The sequence below is a fragment of the Phragmites australis genome, chromosome 15 (assembly GCF_958298935.1).
Source record: "Phragmites australis chromosome 15, lpPhrAust1.1, whole genome shotgun sequence".
Lineage (NCBI taxonomy): Eukaryota > Viridiplantae > Streptophyta > Magnoliopsida > Poales > Poaceae > Phragmites > Phragmites australis.
In genome coordinates this window covers 4,506,507-4,526,938 of record NC_084935.1, presented here as the reverse complement: position 1 = coordinate 4,526,938, position 20,432 = coordinate 4,506,507, and the positions used below count along the sequence as shown (strand labels likewise).

Below are 20,432 nucleotides of genomic sequence, written 5' to 3'. Positions count from 1 at the left end.
ACTTCTTATATATTGTACCAAAGCAGTAGAAAATCCATGCATAAAAGTAAGATATGCTGGAACACATGCTCCACTATGGGAAGGGAAGATCTTACCATATCAGTGTCTTTTTCCTGAGGCATATCATTTTGTTCTTCCTATCTTGCCACAAATCATCTGCATGCAAAAAGGCATAAACATGATGCATAATTTTGAACCTTCAATACCCACACTAACAAAGGGAGAATAAAAAAAAACAAAACAGAATAACAACCCTAAGAAGGCGATCGGTTTGATCCACACGTCGAGTCAAAGCAATATTATGTGCAATAGATTTTTGATACTTTCTCAGGAGAGTTTGAATATACCTACATGCGAAATTTCATGTAATTAAATTTAGCACTGCTGTGCTAAATAGATACATTCTAGAGTTTCAGTTTTACCTTTTAAATGGGTACATCCAACGATATTGGATAGGGCCTCCTAATAGTGCCTCATGAGCAAGATAAGTCGCTAGATGTTGCATAGGATTAAAGAAGCCCGGTGGAAATATCTTCTCTAGTTTGCAAATAAGGACCATGATATTCTCTTCCAATGATAATATGGATTCCTTGCTGATTTGTTTAGCACACAACTGTCTATAAAAATGACCGAGCTCTGCTAAACAAACCCAAATATTTTCAGGAAGAAATCCCTCCAAATGCAACAGGAAGTACACACTCCATGAAGATGTGAAAGTCATGACTTTTTAGACTAAAAATATTCTTTTTTAAGCAGATTAACCCCACACCTAATGTTGGTAGCATACCTGTTAGGAAAATTAAGTTTTTGAAACCAATTTAGAATTGTGATCTTGTCATTCTTATCAATACAGAATGGTGCCCTGGGCTTATGCCACTTGTCATTTCCCTTTAAGACCAAATGAAAAGGGCCGGATGCAAATCAGCTGTAAGTCTTGCCTAGCTTTTACATTATCCTTAGTCTTGCTTCCAATATCAAAACATGTGTTCCATACAGCTTCAGCCACATTTTTCTCATTATGCATTGCATCAATGTTGTGTTGAAGCAATAACTTACTAAAGTACAGAAGTTGCCAAAAGTAACTTATATGTGTCCAATTGTGTTCTTTGCCATAGTTTTCAGTATCATCTACAAATCCATGCATTTGGGCCTGAATCTCATCTCTGGTTAAACACCTAGGTAGCTCATCAAGCACCACCTTGTTCTTTCAAAAGGCATTTGCTTGGGTTCGAAAAGCATGACATCTAGGAAGAAATCGCCTATGGCAATAGAACCAGCAAGTCTTGCCACTTTTACTTAAATGGAATACACTAAAATCACACAAGCATATTGGACATGCCAAAGATCCATGGGTGCTCCATCCAGCGAACATGCCATATGTAGAAAAATCATGTATAGACCATATGTATGATGCTCTCAACCTAAAGTTTTGCTTTAGGGAAGCATCCCATGTTTCCACCGCATCCCACAGCTTGAGCAATTCATCTAATATAGGTTGCATCAAGACACTGAGTTTCTTTCCTGGATGTTCAGGTTCTGGGATAACCATGGCAAGAAATATGTACTCTGGCCTCATACAATAACTAGGTGGAAGATTGTATGGAACCCAAAAATCATGCCAACAAGAGTAAAGGGCTGCACCCAAGCTATATGGTGTAAAACTATCAGTTGCAAAATCAAGTCTTACATTCCTAGCCTCATGTGCGAAGTCAAGAAAATCAACACCAAATTACTTACAGGCCTCTCCATGACATGGGTGCAACATCTTACCAGAGCTATAGTGGCAAGTTTCTTTGTATGAACGCATCAGTTTTGTTATCTCCTCATGTGCATACAACTGTTGAAACCTATCTGTTATGGGTAAGTAGCGCAATACTTTACGAGGAGTGTTGTTTGAACCATCTTCATAACGGGAGGTACCACAAAAGTCATATTTATCCTTGTTAATGTTATCTTTGTAGTACAACATGCACTTATTATAACACATTAATTTTATGATATGGCATGTCAAGGCCCTCCAACATTTTTTTGGAATAGTAGAAATCCTTAGGAAACCTAGAATTAGGGGGGAGGAGTTCATGCATGAGATCCACAAAATCATCATAATATGCCAATGATAGATTGTATTGTCACTTAATGGCTAGTAGACGAGCAACATTGGACAGACTAGAGTGCAAGGTTTTCTCATGTACTAACTGATCTACACTAGCAACCTTTCTATAGAAAGCTTGGGCAGCAACCGTTGGTGTTTCATCAATTGATGGTGGGTTGTCACCAGCTATGTCAGCTAGCATATCATCCATACGAATGTAACTTTCCCTATCCCTCATGCTCTACCTCGGGTCCAATGTCATGATTCTGGTTTACATGCCTTTCAGCATGCATTGTGCAAGTCTTGTAATTTTTCCTATACCCATTTTGACACAAATGTAACTCTATCTTTGACCTTTTGTGCTTCAAATAATTCCGGCTCATGGAACAAAGACACATTATTGTACCAGCCTCAACTAAATTAGATATTGAAAAGGCACAGTTCAAGAACTCGTTTGTTTTCTAAACCCATTCATTTGATGGCCTGCCACGTTTTCAACCACTATACATCCACTTACGGTTTGCCATCAACTATTCTTATATGTATTATTGTACAAATAATGGAGTTTAGACCTACTGTTTCAGACCAAAGATATAATCAGAAACATAAAGACATTGTATGTCACATCATGACTACACTAAAAAGTTTCATAACAAAGCAATAATGGATTTAACATATTTCCTTTCAGTTCAAATAATAACCATCAGTTCACACGTCAAAGCAACCCGAAATGTACTATAGAATGCCAAATCAATTCAGCACATCCAGTACAACCTTAATATGAGATAATAGCAAACTATGGCTAAAATATACAGCCCGAAGGAACTGGTATTTGGCAATTTCAAATGATAGCCAAATAGAATGATAAGTAAAAAAACTATACAAGTTTAGAACAACTAATAAGCTGCTACCAATATCCTTTGTATTTGTCGATGTCCAGGACCTCAAGATCGCCTCATAATAGAAGCAACGATAGCCAGTGATGTGAATTGATGGTCAAGGTGGTTGCCTAATAAAGTGGGACATCTATTGCAAGTATACAACTCATGACCCAATAAAAAGAGAGAGAGCCTATATTTCAAGATCATAGACCCATTTCTAACACTACCACCAGACTCAAGCAAGAGGAGCATATCGCCATCAACTGAAGCAATAGTGAATTCCTTTGATCTTTGCATTGAGACAAACTAGAGGCTAAAGGGATCACATCTTTGAGAATAAATCACCTGATCAATTTTCTTTCCCTTGCTAAGAATGAATATTCCCATAGTGCTCGGCACACTCCATTTCCTCTGCACCAGGTGTTCTCTGAATGAACTGCCATACCCCAGATACCTTGCAACCTGCTCATAACGCCTGGAAGCTCTATCATTCTTGCCCAATTTGAGAAGAGTGTTCCTTTCTTCTTTCTTCATACCAGCAACCTCGATCTGCTTTTGTGTTGTCCAATTTGAAATGAGTGGATGGAATTCATTAGCCTCAAACCAGGAATGCAGCAGAAACACCCCCTTCTCTTGATTTTGGGCAATGTACCGCAAGAGTGAACCGTCGGACAGCTCTGGGTTGCTGACAGAACCAGAGACCATGACTAGATTCAGTAGCTCAGATCAAAAATTCTTCCTTACCACACTCGCTAGTGCCAATATCTTCTCTTCAACCACCAGAAACAGCCCAACCACTAAGAGATCAATGCGCGCATTCTTCAAGAGGAGCAGCTTGATAAACCCTGCTGCGTGAGTCTCAGCTACGGCGTGGTGCGGCGTCCGCGTCATCTGTACTCTAGCGTCGACAGGGGTCATCGTGATCCCGCCGAGGCATAAGCACGCGAGGAACCCTAGCGCAAACTCCAGGGAGTTGCCCGAGATGCTGGAGCAGGTTCCGAGGTCGAAGGGGGTGGAGCGATCATTGACAAAGACAAGCAATCCAATGTAGTCATCGTTGAGACTTATCGTCGAACACCTTGTGGGCATGGTTGTCCGACGCACAGGAAGGTCCGCATGGGTGTTGTCGGGGTCGTGGCGCGGTGCATCCAACTCGATGATGAACTCCTTGCTCGCGAAGAGCAACACGAAGCCGTTGACGTAGTGGTCGGAATTGCCATCGAAGTCCACAGCATCCACCAGGTGTAACTCTCACGCGCTCAGGCCGGGGGTGGTGCCCGCCAGTGTAGGCGTGTAGCGTGGCAGCTGCTCCACGGCTCCGGTGGCCGCCTCATCATCGGGTGGTGAAGACGAGGTCATTTCGTCGACAGGTGAAGCCGCGGCCTCGTGTTCCTCCTCTGATTCAGGGAATGCATCAGGCTGGGGCGTGGAAGGGGTGACGTGAAGGCGGTTGGCGGTGATGGACGCCGGCTTGAGGGTAGTGGGCACGGGCGTTGTGGTGGTTGTCGATGCAGGGATGGACACCTCCACCTGTAGCTCGGCCTCCCGGATCGCCACCGCCTTTGCGGTCTCTACCTCGGCCATCTGTGCTTACCTCTACCTCCAGGGGGATTGCGTTGCGGCAGAGCGTGGATGCGTCCTGCTTCTTCACCGTGTACACCTCGGTCTCGGCATCCACCTTGACCTGGTTCACGGCATCCTGCTGCGTCTTCTGGTCTGCGTAGTTCGAGACCATGATCTGGTGCTCCTGGAGAGTCCCATAATGGATGTCGAGCTGACAGCAACCATCATACACACACCGGCCATGTAAATTCCCATAAGCTTCGGTTGCATCGTGCCTTGCTTGAAACACTACCCGGGCACACAATCGATTTGGTTCCACCAACACCTCCACATGCTCCACCGGTCCGAATGGCTCAAAAACTCGACGAATCACATGCTCGGTCATGGGGTAACAAACCTTGTGAATGGTGATCTCGAGAACACAGCTTGGTGGTCTCTAATTGCTTGTGGCCTTTGCGTCCAACATGTGGTGGGCATCCAGCTTCCTCTCAATCTCCATGCCAAAAACTCCAGGGATTCAAATAGCTTTGATTGCCAATTGTTAGCAACCCACTCCTTAATTCACAGCAGAGCTACATGTATGAGAGAGTAGAGATGAGGAAGGAGGTCTAGAGGAGGAAGATGAACAGTATGGGATGAGGATACAGTAGAGAAGAAGCTAGGAAGCTAAAAGAAGGAAGACAGTTCGGTATTTTCTTGTTCGATGCCAAGCCTCCGCTGTGATCGCTGCCTTTGTACCGATGGCCCAGTAGCCAGCCTGGCGCCAGCCCCCACCATCCAGTTGGGTGCCTGACAGGTGGACAAGAATTCTGGCAGCCACCTCAGCACATATGTAATCTCTACCCAAGATAGGGATTGATGCTGCTCATCGGGACACATCCATGGAAATGGCAAATGCAGGCAAGGGAACACAGTGGGGGAGAAGGGATGGGGAAAGAATGGATGGGCTGGGAAGGATGGAGTTAGGGAAAATGTGTGCATATTTTTTCCTTTTTTTCTTTGGTCTGCCTACCATATCCATTCCCTTGATCTCACGGGACAGTGGTCACAACATACTATTCGCTCCCATGCTCAGCTTTCTTCCGTTGGCGCCACAGCGAAATTTTTCCCTCCAACACGCATGCATAACATTTCTGTTGCCCGCACTGAGGGCTCTCCTGATGGGTGTGTTTCCCCGGCGGGATGGTTCCACGATTCTTGAAGGTTTTGTTGCTCCGCAGGGACACAATGTATGTTTCCTGTCGGTTTTGGACATTCCCGTCAGGAGTGCTCCAACATTACCGTTGGCACCTATAACCGTCAGGAATACCATATTATTCCCATCGGATTGTGCAGAGCCATAGGGAATGATCCTATCCGTCATGAACAAACTGGTTTGGGGTAGTGAACCTTTCATTAAAAATTAGGCAGGTTTGTGTCATTTAATTACAAAACGCATAAAATTAGAAGAAGAGATAAAAATTATGTGAGTGAAAGAGAAAGTTATTTATACTCCAAACCTATACCCAAATCGTATACATGTATTGGTTCAATTCGTATACATTTTGATCAATTGCCATAATTGTGCGTCAAGTATAGGCATATCCCAACAAAAATCAGAATATGTTTTTCTTGCCTCTGTGTTGTGTCTTGTCTGCTGCCTGCCTAATGCAACAACCTTAAGCTACACGGTGCTTCTTAATCTATTATCTTAGTAATAATTTTAGATTTTATTTTTATTTTTTATTGTGAATTTTAACTATTGATTAATTGTATTTTACATATACTTTTATTTAGGTATTTGAATTTTTTCTAAGACTATATTTGATATGGATCCTTCTTTTTTCTATTCTAACCCTAATTTTAATTATTATTTATTTTATTTTATTTGAATTCTTTATTTAGATGTTTTGCTTTGCAAACCGTATGGAAATCGAATCGTTAGTTTTCCATATCTTTTAATTCCGAATTAACATATTTATTAATTATATTTGATATAGACTCTTTGGTTTAATCTAGACCGTTAGATATTCATAACACTGAGTGATCTACATCATTTCTTTTTTCTAGATTAACGTGGTAATTTCGTAATCTTAAGAGTGAACGTAGTGGCATGTTTTTCTTCTTAAATATTAAGATAATAGAAGGTTTGTTGTGCACATTAAGTGTGAAACAGTTGTATAAGCTAGTTATTAAGTCAGTGCATGCAAGAATATGGTGCATATATGAGGAAAAGGCTAGGTACAGTTATGGTAAGGGTGGCAGTTGGCCCTGTCGAGCAGGTCCTCACGGTTTTCAGACCTGACATCGGGTTCGGTGGAAAAATGGTCACATGGGGCCATCAGGTCGAGGTCCTGACCTAAACTGGGTTCGGGTCCAAGTTTGGTTTTCCACCTGTGAGGCCACCATGGGCCTCGAAAACCTGAGACGCTCGCCGTTAATCTGTCTGCTGACCACCGTTCGCCTGTCTCCATGACTCCGTCTCCAGTCTATGACTCCCACACGCCAGTACGCCACGGCTGGAATCGTCGGATCTAGATCCATATCCACAGACCACCTTCTCAAGTCAGCCTCTTCCCCACTGGCTGCCGCCCCGAGCCGCGCTCGTCTGCTCCACTGCCTCGAGCCGGCCTTCTCCCCGCCTCCCCAACTACACTCGCCCGCTCTGCTGCCCCGAGTCGGCCTCATCCCCGCCGCCCTGAGTTGCGTTCGGCCGCTTTGGGCCCACCCTCCCTCTGCACCGTCACTGGAAACATGTGTTGCATCGTCACTGCGTCGCGCCATGCCGTCACGCCATGTCGTTGCGTCATGCTACGCCGTCGCTACGTTGCGCCGTCGCCGCCCGCCGTCGTTGTGCCATCGCCACCCACCATAAGATGAGTCGTCACCACCGTCGGGGGCTCAGGGTAGATCTAGACCTAGATCTCGGGTCTCAGGTCTCAGGTCCCAGACGAGGTCGGGGTAGGTTTATGTTACATCCGCTAATCATTTTAGGGCCGGATTGGATTTGAGGTTTCGGGTTTCGAGTTGGATGCGGGTAATGAGGATAGACATGTTGCCACCCCTAGGTTATGGACAGTCAGAGAGGTTATTGGATGATTTTTAGCAACAAAACAAACGGGGAGATAGCTACAAAAGATATTCCCCTAGCAAAAATAGGAAAGATATAAAACCAAGCCAACAACGCGCCGACGCCATCGCTTTGTGTTGTGGACACCGATGTTTGACGTTCCACGGTCTTGCTGTCACCGCCGCAGCCACAATTTTTCTGTGCACCGTGGTCCACGTACTAGTCATCTGACCGAAGGACGTCTGCCACTTAATGCATGTACTGTCCGAGGTGAGATGGTTAACTTTGGCAAAAATTCAAAATTAGACAACATATATGAACGTATTTACCAAAATAGACAACATATAATCGTATTTATTAATTTAGCATCCGTATTCGGTGCAAAGTGTACCGAAAATTCACCGTGTACCGAAAAAGCTATTTTCGGCACACGATATGCAGAATATGGCATTGTTACCCATATTCGACAAACTGTGTGCAGTATTTGGCACACGGTGTGCAGATTCGACACACCGTGTGCAGAAAAATACTTTTTGAGTACCAATATGATCGTGTATCGAAAAAGTGTTTTTCGGCACACGATGTGCCAAATACGGCACTGTTGCCCGTATTCGGCTAATACAGTCCATTTTTAGCACACGGTGTGCTAAAAATTCATTTTCGATACACGGTGCGCTGAATACATATGCTAAATTAATAAATATGACTACATATTATCTATTTCGATAAATACGTTCATATATGTTGTCTAATTTTGAATTTTTACCGTTAACTCCTTGATGCTGAGTTTACTATACCACAAATCAGGTACCAATCTGCCACTTATTGCATTCACTGTCCTCAAGGCACGTACCTAGGTTTCACAAGGTTGCATGGACGATGCAGCCTTTTGCGAGGAGCTTCTTCACGAGCCAGGAGCCGATGTACCCGGCGCCTCTGATGGCGCACCTGGCCTGCTCATTGCGCTCCGATATATCTCCCTTCTTTATCCACTCCTTATCGGTGTGGTACGGCTCTATTATCTTGCACTTGTTTGCTCGGTTATAAACGTGTTACAAGTGGCGCCAGATGCAATTGGAAGCAAATTTTATAGGACCCGGTAGATCATCTCCTCTGTGATGGCACGTGTTCACTCTATCTCTTTTCTCTTCAATCTAGTCATTAAATCACGAGATAGTTGACATAAATAGTATCTCACGAGAGACTTTCTTAACAATGTTTTATAAAATTTACTTCTGATGCAGCCAGGGTGCTGGGATGCACAGGTGCCCTCAAAGTTTTTAAAGACTTTGCTTATAGTACCCTTGCTACCCCATAATTGTTAAAAAAAATTTGTATATACCCTTGCTAGCCATACGTTGCACTGAATTTTGAAGTTCATTGTAATTTGCTAATGCCCGAAGGACTTATCTGCGGACTATTGTGCTCCATCCTGGAGCCGGTCACTCGAATAAGAACGTGCGTGCGTTCTGTCTATTAACCACGCGTGTCCATGCTCGTGCTGCTCTTGTATGGTCCGAAGTCTAAACCCGTAACTTGAATAATCGAAATTGATGGACTAATGCGTCGCAGGCTACTAGTTTTGCAACACTAGTCATCGATCTGTGCGACTGTACGTCTGCGTGGGCTAGAAATATTTTAGATAATATATGATAATAGAATTTTATAAAATACCTATGATTTAGAATTTAGAGGTAACTGATGTATGTATATTAATGATAACATTATCTTGTATATATATTGATAACGTTATCTTGGTATATTCCTCTACTGAATTATAGTCCAGTACAAAGTTATTTTCCCGATATTTATTTATTTTTTATATCAGATGGAATCTCAAAACATTCTAAGATAGTAGGTGTGTATATCCCGTTGCAGTCTTGCTTTTCCCATCTTCAGCCCTATATGTCAATTGGGCGGTTACTATTGCTTCTTTATCCAACAATTTCCTTAGTTCCTTCCTTTGTTGTTCTTTCCTCTCTAATCCAACAGAGCAGCGGCAAGCTCCCCAGCCCCGCCTTCTCCTCCCGTCTCCAGCAATGCTTCCAGATCCACTGGCGGCGGCAGCCTCTGCACTAACCGGGCCTTGGCGTCGCCCTCGCCCTAACCTTTCACATCCGGTGTTCCTCTGTTGGGCCGTCTGGCTCCCAACGAACTCCCTCTAAGTCCTCCTGAACCCCGATCTCGAACCCTCCCGCCGCTAATTTCTCATGGACGCCATCGACCGTGAAGCTAGGGATTTTCAGTCGCCTGAGATCTAGAAGGCGCGAAAGAATAAAGAAACAGAACTGATTTTCCGTACTCTTTGATCGGTAGCTCCAGCTCCGGGTGCTTGCGCGCGTAACGATCCACGACGTCCTGCATGTTCGGGTGCCCGGCGGCGCAGATGAACCGCCCCGCGAGGGGCGCCGGCTGCTCCATGCCGAAGACGTGCGCCTCGCAGGCGTCGTCGACGTGCACCAGCGGCACGGCGCCGACGAGGGCCTGAATGAACTTGAAGGACTTGTGCCAGGGCTCGGAGCCGGTGAGGGGCGACAGCATATGCCCTGCACGCTGTCGGGGAGCACGTGCGGCAGCAAGGAGTGCCCTCCGACGAGGCCGCACAGCAGGGTCACCACCTCGAACGCCCTGCTTTCGGCGTCGTTGTACTTGAGGAGCTCCTTCTCGGACAGGGTCCTGGTGGATACGTAACCCTGCAAGATGAGTTGATTATTAGCACGGCATGCAAATTTCGTAGCATCGATCATGTTTCAGCTTCACCATCAACTTGAAGCAAATGAATCGAAGGTGAAAGGTAGGCTTGGCAACGGGTCGGGTCAAGGTCGGGTTCAACCAGAACGAATCCAACCTGAAACCCGAATTTAAAAACTCGACTCGAATCCGAATCACATTGCAGGTGCAAAATTGAACCCGACCCCGAACCCCGTGGGGACCCGAAACCCGACGGGGACCCGTGGGCACCCGCGGGGACCTGAACATGCAGTAGTCACAGAACATGTACATTTTAAAGTACAGAAGCATGAACTGGTTACCCAACCATAAAAATGATGTATATAAAGTAGCAGATGCACCAAATAATGAAATCAACCATGAACCATGCATTCACATATGTACAAAAGTACAGAACCTAGAAACAACTAAACAACAAACATACAGAAGTACAAAACATGGTTTTATCAGCATCCTTACATAATAAAAAACCATCTCATAGTTTTATCCTCACATGTCCTGAAACCTGAATCCTGATTCAAAGTTTTACACATGAAAGACAATTCATAAATAACACTTTCACACTTGACACTTGACAGTAAGCAAGTAGCCAAAGCAACAAGCTACACAAGCTAACAACAAAATGAGTAGTACATTACTAGTTATTACAACACGTCTTGCCTAATGACCAAATAACAGTTAACAATAATAGTTGAAGATAAGTATGGAGCCACAACAAATTGTAGAGCTTCAATTCTTCCTCTAATTCTTCGTTCAATCAATAATAGCTGAATCAGGTTCCTCCTAAATATAGAGAGCATCATTAGCACACTCATATGTTAAGTGATAGATAATGATAACAATTTAAAAAAACGATAGAATGATATTAACATTTCTTCCTCTTCATCCTCAAGACAAGTCCTCAATGCGCTTGAAAAAGTGGATTGATACCCTAATAACACAGTGTTCACAAGTTAGTACATACACATGTTAGTTACACATAAGTATTGAAATATAGAAATGCATAAGTATTTTTACCTAACATATCAGCTCGAGACCAAGCTTGTATACACATAAGTGCTTCTACCATTTGTGGAGCAAGACTACTTCGAGATGGACTAATTATCCTCCCACCGGTACTAAATATTGATTGGATGCTACTGTTGTCACGGGAATTGCCATAACATCTCGAGCAATCTTTCGCAAAGTAGGATATTTGAGCCCTGCATATTGCCACCAGTGTATGATATCCAAATCTTGTGTTCTAGGTAGCAGTGGCTCCTCCAAGTACAAATCCAGCTCTGTGCGCATATAAGAAGACGTCACAGCTGGTTGCTTTGCTATGTATTCATCGAATGTGTCAATCCAGTCATCATCATCTTTGGTCTGAGCAACAATACTAGCTCTAGTATCGGAACCATCTGTTGTTGCAATACCCTCCATGGTATCTTGGTATTGCAATACCAAGCTGTACAACAAGTCTATAACCTTTTCAACGGGTTCCTTAGCTGCACTTTATGTCCCATTAATTTTGAGAAAAAGAGCATTTAACAATTGCAGTTTGTACCTAGGATCTAGGACAGCAGCAACAGCCATCAAACCATGAACATCTGACCAATATTTATTAAATTTCTCTTTCATCAACTTTGCCATTTCTTCTACCTTAGAGTTGCTGCTAGCTTGCCATTTCCTAATAGCCAAATAAATATTGCATATTTTGGGAAAGAAAAGATTTGCTGTTACATATCTGGTGCCTGACAATAACTCAGTAACATCATAGAACATCTTTAATCTATCACAAAGTTCTTTAGCAAATTTCCAATCATCCTTAGTTGGACAACAAGGAGTAAACAATTTATCATGTTGAGCAAGACGTTCAAAGACCTCTTGGTACCCTATTGCAGTGCTAAGCATTAGATAAGTTGAATTCCATCTAGTTTTACAATCAAGAGAAATTCTTTTTTCATATGTAATGTTCATTTGGGAAGCATTTTTTGAAACCTCTCATGCCTTTTAGGTGTGGCTGCCCAAAATCCAACACTATCTCGAACCCTTTCAATCCCCTTCTCCAAGACAGACATTCCATCTTTCACAATCAGATTTAATATGTGTGCAGCACAACGCATATGTAACAATTTATCCTGCAACATACAAGTGGAAAGTGGCAACTTATTTGTCATTCTCTCTATGAGATTATCGTTGGTGCTGCAATTATCAAGGGTTATAGTGGACAGTTTCCTCTCAATGTGCCAATCCAGAAGAACTTTATGAAGAACATCAGTTATCACTTCGGCAGTATGAGGGGCTGGAACATAAATGAACCTACACATTACAACATAGGAAACTTTAGTAGTGATTGAGGGACTGTAACATAAAATTGAACCAATATAGAAAAGAAAGAACAAAATCAATATTACCTCACAATGAAACTTTTCAACCTCCACTCCTCATCAAGGTGATGTGCTGTCACTACCATGTAGCCTTTTCTTTGATGATTTGTTGTCCACATATCCGTGGTGATGGCAACACGAGATTGACATTGATGAAAGTACTTGACCATATAATGCTTTTGCACTTCATACATATCAAGTATGTCCTTCCTAATTGTGTTTCTAGACACCACTTTGAATGCAGGTTGCAATGCACCACAAAACTTTCTAAAGCCAACATGGTCCACAATAGATAGAGGGAAATCAATCTCTGCACAAAATTAACATCTAGTAATCTACATTGCTTCATGCTACAGTGCTACACAACATGTAACCATATACAAAATAAAATCTTTCTCAGATCGGACCGTCGGTTTCTCTGCACAAAATGCACCCAAATACAAAGTGTAGGGAGAGGAAAAAGAAAGGGGAAGAGAGAAGATCGAACCTCAGTCGGGCGACTTGCAGAGGCAGGTGGGCAAGCTGAGGACGCGGTCGGGCGGTGAGGGCAGAGGAGGCGAGGAACGGAGGAAGAGGCGGGATGCGGGAGGGAGAGGACGCTGCGGGCGGCTGCCGTCTCCCAGCTACTGGACCCGAAGCAGCCCGAGGCAGGCAGCACGCCACCACCACTGCAGGTCAAGCTCCGGCGGGACCCTGGCGGCTGGCGCCTAGCGCATGAGCAGAACGCTCCGGTGGGACCCTGGCAGCTAGCGCGGACGGCTCGGCGGGATGGGCTACGGGCAGGGGCAGGTGTAGGACGGCATGGAGGCACGGGCGCCTGCGGGCTACGACGGGCGGCGGCGGATTGGCGGTCGGGCGGTCAGCGGCGGATGTAGCGGAAGGCCGGATTGGCCCCTTGGCGGATTGGCGGATGGGGAATTGCGGAATGCAGCTAGGGTTACGAGTCGTGGGCTCGTTGCTGGAATGCTGGCTGGCTGGCGGCTGCGGGGTGCGGGCCCCCGTGGAAGCCCCACGGGTGATAATGTATCTCCGAACCCGGCCCGGACCCATTTCGGGGACCCGACCCGCGACCCCCACGGGTACAATTTCGCACCCGCCCCCACCCCGCCGGGTCTAAAACTCATAGGGCCCCGACCCGATCCGACCTGTTGCCAGGCCTAGTGAAAGGCATGGTACACTCACGTCCAAGCCCTCGTTGCTGTAGCCATAGGACAGGTCGAACGGGGTCCAGCAGGACTCATCCACGAGGTCCTTAAACCCGTCGCCGTCCTCCTTGAGCGGCGACGCCGCCACCCCGGAGCCGGTGTGGATGACGCGCCTCACCGTCTTGGACCGCTCGCACTGCTGCAGGACGGTGCGCGTCGCGTCCACGACGGCTTCGGCAGCGTCCTTGCGAGAACTCAGAAGTTAGCAAGATCAAAGCACAAAGTCTACAACGATAATATGCGGAGATATTAGATCACGTAGACGCCCTTAATATGACCATATATTAAGCTAAACGCTGTGATATAAAGCAGTCGTAAAGGCTCAGTCAGTGCATGCAGGTACCGATGGATATGGTGCATGCATGCATGTCTGACAAAATGCTACAGTATTTATGATTATGGACTGTCAAAGAGTGGATGATTTTTAGATATCAACCGAGTATTGCCAGGCCAGCAACGCGCCACCGCCATCGTTTTGCCCACCGACGTTTCCAGATCCACGCTCTCGCCGTCACCGCCGTTCGCCACATGTTCGGTGCGCGTGGACGCGTGGTGGTCCACTGGTCGGAGAGAATGCCAATTATACTAGAGTGAGATAGCTCCAATGCCTGGATGCCGCCCGGTCTGGCATACTGGCATCGATCCATGATCCATGCACAGTGCGTGTTGCCAAATACTCTGATTACATCGATCATCTTGGATGGGTACCTTGGAGCTGCCGCCGGAACAGTGCCGCACCATCGGCGCGGCGACGAGGAAGACGAAGTCGCATCCCGCGATGGCTGGCTCGAAGGTGGCGGCGTCGTGGATGTCCGCCTGGAACAGCAGCAGCCGCTCTGCCACGCCGGGGAGCGCCCGCAGCAGCCCGGTCTTCTTCTCGTCCCCTGCCGACGACGACGTCAAGTGTCCAACAACTCCATGAACAGCCAATTGCAGACGAACAACGTACGCAACCAAGTGTAATGAAAATCACTGCCAGATTCTGCAGCCTCGAACGTACCGAGATTTCGCGAGGTTGCATGGATGATGCAGCCTCTGTCGAGGAGCTTCTTGACGAGCCAGGAGCCGATGAATCCAGCGGCTCCGGTGACGCACACCCTGCTCATCTCGCACGATCTATCTCCGCTTTCCTGTGCACTGTGTCGTGGTATACGCTGCTACTTGCAGCTTGCACTCGTTTGCTCTGCTTGTAAACGTGTCTCGGTCCGAGTGGCCGATGCAGCTAGCACGCCGCGATCGATGCACAGGTCCAAGGACGATGAAGACCACCGCAGGATACTGTAGGACGCGACGTAGGCAGGGAAAGGTGTGTAGCCCCGCACACAAAATATTTTCAGATTTACCAGATTGAAGGCGAACCGTGTCCCCTCCGAGGCGAAGAATGCATAGCGATTCATGAACAGGGGGCAGAACAGAACAGAACGGAACGGAACGGAATAATAGCTTGCACGATATTATTACCGCGTGAATGTGTCAACACTAACACATCTGGCACTGCTAGCTGACCAACAGGATAAAAAAAGTGCAGCAGACAGTAGCGTCTGTGTGCGTCGCTCGATCGCGTCTCCGATCTCACACGGAAAAGCCTCGGCACCAGATCATCCACTCGGTTGTTCCCATCCCCGGCGCGCACAAGGCAGAGTATACGGAGAATCGCAAGCATATCCATGACTCCATGAGCGTATTTACTTTACATTACACCAGTGCTTCGTAAACGCTTGCCTGGAGGATCTGCTCAGCGGCTCCTGTGTCATTTTTGGGCAATGAGCAATACGTCAATGCAAACACAAATACGCAGAGCGATGCATCCAGCAAGATGGCAAGGGAAACGTACGCAGGTACTGATGGTACGGAAGAAGGCCTATCCCGGTTCGACTTTCCTGCTTTATCTCTCTCAAGGAACTCAAGAACATGTTTCGCCGCTTCCCTTGGCTTTTCAACATGAGGAATATGGCCACACCGCTGTACCTGCCTTAAAATAGCATCTGGGAGTTCTTGATGCAATCTCTGCAGAGTGACACAACAAGAGCATGAACATAATTGACAGTTTGACACGGTGCTTCTTGAAATTGACAGTTCGACACAGTATTAGCTTTCCATGCAGTTTCTTGGAATTGCAACAGCACGTTAAAATGGTGTGCGAGTGTGCATTAGTATCCTGGATGCATGTATCTTGAAAAGTGTATCATATGTAACATTTAGACTTACATATGCTAGTTTACTGCTTATTATTCCATCCTCCTCTCCCCATATGATCAGGCATTTTTGCTTAACCTGTACAGAAAATCGAAATATCATTAGTAATCTTCAGTTTTACACAACCCATTCCATTCTTTGCATGTCCGGATTTCATTCAGAAAAATCAGAGCATCCACCTTACCGTTATTCCAATGACAGTAATGGTCTGCTGTCCGTTATACAGCATCCCTTGGATATGGTCCATAATTACGGCAAAAATATTATGATATAATATGTTAAACAATAGTGCAACAACCTATTGGTGTATTATAAAGTTAAAATATTCAAGGTAATGCACTTTGTCACCCAGTGGGTTTGGTAAATATTGCAGGAAGCAATTAAAGTCCCTACACTAAAAAAACAGGGGAAAACCCCAAAATGTATCAGGGAGAAAAGGGAACAACCATGGAGTTGAAGGAAACACTGAAAAAGCATAACTAGCATGATTAAAACTATGGGAATTATCCTTCGCACTGCTATGGTGTTGGCCTCGGTGTTACTGTTAGGCTGTTAGCTTCGTGTTAACATACAGGGGAAAATGCTGCTAGTATTTAGCTGTCCAATAGAGCATTTTGTAGCAGCATCTAAAAAAATAACAGTAGAGACTGGTGACTGATAGCTGCCACAACATCATGGATGCTAGGACAATGAATGAATGGACAAGGAAGATCCAAAACTTAACATCTTTGAATTGTGAATATTTCATAGTTAAGATGTTTAAAGAAAAGAACCTGTTCTATTTGGTTTAGGACATTATAGCCCCCTTTAATCATAAAATCAACAGTGGCATCTTCCCACCAGGGAAGTAAGCAATGTAGACGGCCAATCTGAAATGTTACAGTGGAGAAGTCAAAATACGTTACTTCAGATACCAAAGGTACAGACTACAGAGAAACAGGCAACTGCAATAACTTGGATAACCTATTTGCAAAGCCTATTGAATTAGTCATGACAGTGTTTCTGTACTTTTGATACAAAAATATTTGGTTTCAATACGGAATGAAATGTTAAGGCATGGATTGAAAAGTTTGGATAATCATGTTTGCCGCATCAACAGCAGTCAGCAGCAAGACTACTGTACAAGTACTCGCACACATTCAGTAATATTGCCAATTTCTTGCAGAGATGGAGGGACCTTTATAGGAAGGTACGGGTATAACTCCAAAATGTTGAGAAAACTACTAGAGCAACAACTAGAACATAATTGATGTATTTGTTCCTTTCAAGGGGATCAATGGAGTCTTACTTGCACCCAATCAAAGAATAATTCATCTGGAATACTGTTAAATGCCAAGCGTGTAGCAAATAATCGTAGTGGAAGGCTCTTCAGTATAAAAACCTGTGGGAACAAAACAAAATTCAGTGTACTCCAGCGGTCCAGCGGCTCCAGCCAATACAAGTGTACATACTGCTGGATTTCTTTGAGTCCAGTTAGCGACAATAATTCAACATGAAAGATTCTTGAGACTAGCAAAATCATCATTAACTAAAAAGAACATTAAAAACCATCATTAACTAAAAAGAACATTACTTACACTTACTAAATATTGCCATGATGACAAATAAAACATATAATGGCAAGGTACATGAACAAAAAGAGAATGCTACAAAGCTGAAGCAAGCTATATTGAGTAATGCATAGTTTGGAAGTCAGCAAATGACTTACCCCGGCGTATGAAACAAATTTAGGCAATCTAGTCATATCTTTTGGGCCCTCAGAATATACGCTTGCACCAATGAAAATCAATTTTGACACCTGTGATAACCAAGTTAATTAGCTTATTGAAACATAAAACCCACAACTTTTAGAGTTCTTGTAAGAAGATTAGTCACTGAGAAATAGACAAATTCCAAATCAAAGAAAGCTTTACAGACATCTCGGTGAAGTTTTTGCCACTACTATGTGGTAAATAATGTAGAGAGCACAATAAATCAGTAAGTATTAACATGCATATACCGCTTCCGGATAGTTGACCGAAAAATCAACGGCAACAGCAGCACCAAGGCTGGGTCCAACTAACACCATAGGCCTTTTGATGTAGGATTTCCAGAACTACACAAAACGGTTGTTAAGATGTAAGGATCATATCACTGTAACCATTAGATAGCAGAGTCAGTCTGACTCCAAAAATTTCTTGTATTTACGTAAGTCACATGAAGTGGTCTTAAACATCTCAAGACAATACAAAAGTGAATACTTTCTCAAACAAAAGCAAAATAACAAAGTGCCACTGTATTCAGGAGAAAGTTCTGTTTTTTATGCCATGCCTGACATGGCCGGTTATTCAGTTACTTATCAGGAAAAAAAAGGATTCATGTAACAAGTAAACTGTCAAGCTAATATAAGTTGTTCAAATTGAGGTACCGATTTGCCATATTAGAATTACAAATAAGTCCACCGACCAGGAAGTGAACTCATCACATGAAAATTATCCATGTACAGCAGCAGTGATGTTAACATATACCTGGTAAAGATGCTCGCGCTTCGACGCGACGTCACATGGTGGCCGTGTTGCTATGAGCCAGCCAATCCAGAAATATTAGAAGGGACCTACAAACTTAAAACTGTACCAAGTACAGTAACAGAACCAAATCAATGACATGCAGGATGGGGCGTACCTAAATCAGAGAAACCCCATCCAAGGATGTCCACTGCCCAAGCCTCCAGTCCAGCCTCCTCAAGCAACGGGTAGGTGTATCTCCACTCTAAACAAGAACTGTAGCTAATGCTTTTAAAAGGTCCACAATGCTAATTGCATAACAGAATTGCAACATGACTCTAGCAGCACTCTAGACTCTAGAGACAGTGACCAACACTACAATCAGATATTGCACGTTGAACCATGGAATTTGTGGTTGCATTGCAGGCTTGCAGCACACCTGTCGAAGCCGTGGAGTAGCACGACCGGATCACTCCCCTGTTGCTGCTCGAGCGGCCTTACGCAGCTGCTCAGTATCGGGCTCTTTGAGAAGCCAGTCTGAAGAAAGGATTATTTCTTCAGATAAATATCACCATTGTTCACCGGGCACATTCAGACCGGCAGCTAGTACAAACTTCATTAACGTGACAATTTTTTTAGGAAGCAGCAAAATTTGGGCAAATATGAGATAAATTTGCTCGCCTGTACGGGCACCCGCTCGATTCGTTTGGCCAGGCGGATGGCGGCGCCGTCGCGGATGCGCTCCACCGCCCGGGGAAGGAATGACGGGAAGCTGGAGCCGCCGCCACCGCCGCTCTCTCCGGCAGAGGCGGCGGCGGCGGTGGTGGCGCCGGCGTCGGCAGAAGCCGCAACTCTAACGCGGGACCTGGACGCCCACACGGGCGACCGCGGCGGCAGCGGCGCCGGGGAGGCGAGGAGCAGCGGCATGTGGTTTGGGTTAGCCGCTCGCCCGCTCGGCTCGTTGGAGCGTGTGCCTCTGCGTTGAGCACTTGAGCGGATGCTGTAGGGCGCGAGGACGGTAGAGGCCGCGTGGCAACTTGTGCCACGACGGTATCACGTGGCGGGCATGTGGGAGATCCGGTGGCGGTTTCGTTTGTCACCAAAATTTCCCCAATCGACAGACAAAAAAAATCCTCACCAACCCTTTCCATAGTTTAGCATTGCCAAGTTTTAGTCACCGCATTTGGCCATCTATGGTATGGCTAAATGTTGGCAAACAAAAGAACTAGCGTTAGCAAAAGAGAAGAGAATCTTACCAAGCTTGAATGTAAACCAAACACACATGTGATCTCCATCATATAGGAAAAGGTAAAGACTTGTTTTTGACCATACGTCCATTTGTCACTCGGCACACATGCTCCATCCTTCATTCACTACCTATCCGGTGACGGGAACATATTCGTGGAAGTTTCGATACCTAACTTGTTCTCACCAGATTCACATGCACTCCCCATCGTCATGGGCCCCACAATACCTTATCTCTTCCAAGTTCTAGGCTTCTACTAGCCTCGATGTCCATTTTCTCTGCTCTCCTTTTCTCCACCTTCAAATCAAGCACACTGGTCCTCTATATGCTCTCACCTACGTCTCTCCACCCCCAAATCGAGCTCGCTAGCCTTCTCTCTTTGCACTCACATCTAGCGAGGTTCAAGTCGGCGGGTCGCACATGCTCGAAGGGCTCCTCCGCGATGAGTTGGCCGGGTCGCGCATGCTCAACGTTGAATGAACTCCTCAGCGCCGAGTTGGCACGTGGCCAACCCATGTGCACCATGGTGTACGACGAGTTCATGCTGTGGACGCCGAGCGTGTCGTGGCAACATGGCGTGTTGTGCAGGCATGCACAGTGAGCGTGGGGCAACCACAT

The 20,432-nt window shown here is 45.3% G+C and overlaps 1 protein-coding gene and 1 pseudogene across 1 annotated transcript; both read right to left on the bottom strand.

Annotated features, from left to right (window-relative positions):
- Window positions 1-9,394: 9,394 nt before the first annotated feature.
- On the bottom strand, window positions 9,395-14,995 carry LOC133893028 (NADPH HC-toxin reductase 1-like; annotated as a pseudogene).
- A 323-nt stretch (window positions 14,996-15,318) lies between these two features.
- LOC133893470 (alpha/beta hydrolase domain-containing protein VTE7-like) lies at window positions 15,319-19,582 on the bottom strand. The gene is made up of 11 exons (XM_062334497.1): window positions 19,250-19,582; window positions 19,008-19,105; window positions 18,747-18,844; window positions 18,593-18,642; window positions 18,085-18,180; window positions 17,794-17,883; window positions 17,374-17,466; window positions 16,859-16,954; window positions 16,098-16,163; window positions 15,724-15,896; window positions 15,319-15,634 (listed from the first exon to the last, which is right to left on the bottom strand). The coding sequence occupies exons 1-11, from the start codon at window positions 19,493-19,495 to the stop codon at window positions 15,625-15,627; spliced, it is 1,116 nt and encodes a 371-aa protein (XP_062190481.1). The 5' UTR covers window positions 19,496-19,582; the 3' UTR covers window positions 15,319-15,624.
- Between the last annotated feature and the right edge of the window lie 850 nt (window positions 19,583-20,432).